General features: G+C 36.6%; 1 protein-coding gene across 1 annotated transcript in view; it reads left to right on the top strand.

Moving 5' to 3' along the window:
* Positions 1-748: 748 nt before the first annotated feature.
* Positions 749-4,073, top strand: part of LOC106527419 (four and a half LIM domains protein 2) — a gene marked incomplete at its 3' end in the record, with an annotated part of 7,260 nt that continues 3,935 nt past the window's right edge. Inside the window, 4 exon segments of the mRNA XM_014022299.1 lie at positions 749-834; positions 1,556-1,744; positions 2,855-3,029; positions 3,220-3,389. Coding sequence (XP_013877753.1) covers positions 1,589-1,744; positions 2,855-3,029; positions 3,220-3,389 — 501 coding nt within the window.

The following is a 4,073-nucleotide window of genomic DNA, read 5'->3' as shown; positions in this document are numbered from 1 at the left end:
ACACACACACACACACACAGAACCTTGATCTTCAAACTTTCCTTCAACTTAATTATGGGGTCCACTCTTCCTCACTGTCAGTCTCAAGCTCACCATCCTCGCTAAATGAGCCTAACTGTATGATCAAGTTTCCTGCGCTCATAAAATGTGTTTGCATCCATTTTCTGTGAGTACTAATGAATAATACAGCAAAAAATAGATAAATAAATAAATAAAAAAGATTAGGTAGATAATTATGTTTTTCTGCTAAACTACACCCTTTTACATAAAAGTAAAAAAATATATTTCACCAATCAAATACATTTCTGCACATATTTCTGCACATCACAGACATTTTTTGTACAAAATGATTTAAATGTAAACATGCTAAAAAGTTACATTTGTATCAATTTCTGATAGCAGTGTGTCCAAGCAAGCCATGGTCCCACTATAGGTGGTTCCAACCCCAGACAAAATGTCACATGCTCTCCAAACTCAAATTACATTGGTTAAAAACTTGTCATCAGACTTTTAATGGGATTTTTTAACTTTAAAAGCATTTAAAGAGGTTCTGTGAGAGCCAAAATAGTTTGTTGTCTGAGGGCAACACCATGCCATTGAGGGTTAACCTGATTTGTTGCAGTCTAAATATAAATTGACCTGCCTCCTCTGATCACACCACCGTCTCCACCCTACTGCCTCCAGTTTGGATCAGTTTGTCATAATTTAATAAAGTTGGTGTACTTCAGCCTACAGTCAACGTCTCTGGGTTCAGACTTACAAGCAGACAGTTCTTTCGGTACTTCTTTTACTCATATTTTATTTTTTTAAGAATTTTTTCAAAAGAAGATTTTGGTAAATATGTCTTGTTTTCCTCCTTTGAATTTAAGTTAGTTTTTAACCATTTTACTGTGTTTTATTGTTTTGGCTTGTTTTGACATTTTATCAGGTTTTTAAAGCCACTAGAGCAAAATTGGAAAGGTTTTGCTTTGCCTATTATCAGTTCTGACTGATGGCGTTTTGAGTACTGACCCCAAACTGAAGTAACTTAGTGGAACAACCTGAAAACAGTGGTATGACATCAGACACATAGACTGTTTGATGGTTATAAAGTGATTTGAAAGGGTTTACAGTGTGTTTGGTTTACATGAGACTAATGGTTCCTGAGGGAACGGAGGTGACTTATAGAGGATGTTTGGTGATATTTTGTATAGACGCATTTACTGGTTTTGCAAAAGTAACTGGAAAAATTCTGAAGCAATTTTGAAACGTGTCAATGTGGCCTCTGCTTAGTTCTAAAATTATTCATATTAACCCTCCTGTTTGGGTCAAAATGACCAAGAGCAGCAGGAGGTTGAGCTAAACCTTTATGGGGTAGTAGCTGAGAGTTATCATTGACTCTTGTAATATTGCACGAGAAGTTTACATCCTTTATAGGTTTTGAAAAAACAGCAATAATAGTTGTTTCTAATCATAAGATGATCTTAGTCTTAAATCCTGGTATGGACTGGGACATAATTATGCTTAATGTTATTAGTTAATGACATTAATTTATTGACAGTGTTTTTTTTTTCAGATCAGTGGATTTGAGAGAGATATCTGAGTCAAAATGTCTGAGCGCTACGACTGCAGGCAGTGTGAGGACTCTCTGTTCGGGCAGAAGTACATCCTGCGGGAGGAACATCCGTACTGCATAAGGTGCTACGAGACACTTTTCTCCAGCACCTGTGAATTGTGCAACAAGCTCATTAGTTGCACCAGCAAGGTGATTCACTCACATTCAGACAAAGTTATTGGATATCTTCCTGTGGACTATGACTTATACCGGTTTCTTTTTCTTGTTCAAGTGATGTACAATTAAGCTTGAGAAATTGCATTTTCTGCTAAAATCCAGTGTGACAGTTTGGAGTGCTGAATGACCGATGAAGACGCTGAACACAAGCTAAAAGCTAAAAGGAGCAAAACCAATAATGTACTAGGTCACTGTGCAATGCTGTTTAAAAACCAAAGGTAGCAAAATGCCAGATAAAATGTAAAAGTAGCAAAATACTATTTGAAAACCAAAACAGCAAAATGATTTATAAAAATGGCAAAAGTTGATCTAAAAGCTAAAAATGTCAAAAGGCTACCTAAATGCAGCTAAATGTTATCCACTAGGTAGCAATGCTAAAGTGGCAAAAGATTAATTAAAAGGTAAAAGTATTAAAAGGCCAGCTTAAAGTAGCTAGATACTAGCTAAAATCTAAAATGGCAAAAGAAAAAGCTAATCAAAAGTTGCAAAAAAAGTAGGTAAAAGCTATGATGGCAAAATGCTAGCTAAGCACAAAAAGTATCAAAAAGATAGCAAAAAATATTCAATACCTAACTCAAAGTTAACAGTTGTGAAATGTTCTATTTAAGTAGCAAAAACATCTAAAAGACAAAAATAGCAAATGTTGGATAAACATAGAAACCCCTATCTTATAGCTATAAGTTTTAAAAAGTTAACAGTTAAAAGTAAAAAGTAGCAAGTCACAAGCTACAATCTAAAATAGCAACAGGATAGCTAAAAGCTAAATTTAGCAAAAATCTAGAAAGTAGACATACTATCTAAAATCTTCAAAAGTAAATGAATAGGTAAAAGTAAAAGAGAAAAAGCTAAAAGGCCAAAGGGCTAGCTAAAAACTCTAAATAATGAAAGATGACAAATATAGAGCAGTTTGCATATTTTAAAGTAGCATTCACACACAATCTTTTATTGCAAAGACTAACTAGTCTTAAAAATTGTGATTAAAAAGCTACTTTTCAAAACATTTCAAACAACAATGATAGCTTATAAAAACTAAAATAACAGATTAACATGCATTGTTATTGGTGATATTCTTGGTCTCTTCAGGATTTGTCCTACAAGGACCGCCACTGGCACAGCGAGTGTTTCCTCTGCAACAAGTGCAGCCGATCACTCATCGATCAACCATTTGCCACCAAGAACGACCTGCCCATGTGCACAGACTGCTACTGCATGGAGTACTCTGCTAAGTGCCACGCGTGCCTGAAGACCATCATGCCAGGTGAGAGAACCACGTGGTTGTGATCATTTATTTATTTTTTAAAGATCTGGTTCTAATGCCACTGTTGTTAATAATGATTGATTTTGATCAGTTTAGAAATCTGCCACATACAGTATGCAGCACCACCTCATGGTGCACTGACATGGAGGGAAAATTTACAGAACAATTTTCTGCTTCCTTCTTCCTCCAGGCACCAAGAAGATGGAGCACAAAGGCCACAGCTGGCATGAGAAATGTTTCATCTGCAGCGGCTGTCAGCAGCCCATCGGCACCAAGAGCTTCGTGAAGAAGGACAGCAACAACTACTGCCTGTCCTGCTACGAGAAGCTGTTCGCTCTGCATTGTGTTCACTGCAAGACGGTAAGAGAAAGACACAAAAAGAAACACATACACCGACATTATCACTCCTAACAAACGGAATTTATTAAATGTACCTGAAATTCTCTGAAAATGCTAGATGTTTTATTTTTGAAACTTCCATTTGTGCTGAGTATGTCTGGTGAAATTAGATAAAAATGTAATAATGCTTTCACAAGATCATTTTTGCAGTCATTTCTAGGCAGAGACTGTTGATTGTTTACATGGATAAGTCTGAATTTGTTGATTTTCATTTTAAAATAGGAATGAATGACGTTCAGTTGGTAGAGCTGTAGCCTTTCAGGAAGAAGGTTGCTGGATCAAATCCTGGGTGGGGACATTTCTGGGTAGAGTTTGCATCCATGCATCCGTGGGTTTTCTCCAGGCACCCAAGTTTAAAAAGACATGGATCGTCAAAACTGTCTGTGTGGCCCCAAGATAATCATGCATTAACAGTTTTGTGCCCATAAAATTACTATCTTGTGGCCATGCATTACAATTTTGTGGCCATGCAGTAACTATCTTGTGGCCATGCATTACTATCTTGTGTCCATGCATTAACTATCTTGTGTCCATGCAGTAACTATCTTGTGGCCATGCATTAACTATCTTGTGTCCATGCATTAACTATCTTGTGTCCATGCAGTAACTATCTTGTGGCCATGCATTGACTATCTTGTGTCCATG

The sequence above is a fragment of the Austrofundulus limnaeus genome, unplaced genomic scaffold (genome assembly GCF_001266775.1).
Source record: "Austrofundulus limnaeus strain Quisiro unplaced genomic scaffold, Austrofundulus_limnaeus-1.0 Scaffold323, whole genome shotgun sequence".
In the NCBI taxonomy this organism is placed as follows: domain Eukaryota; kingdom Metazoa; phylum Chordata; class Actinopteri; order Cyprinodontiformes; family Rivulidae; genus Austrofundulus; species Austrofundulus limnaeus.
The sequence above is the reverse complement of the archived record's forward strand: the minus strand, read 5'-3'. Positions and strand labels throughout refer to the sequence as shown.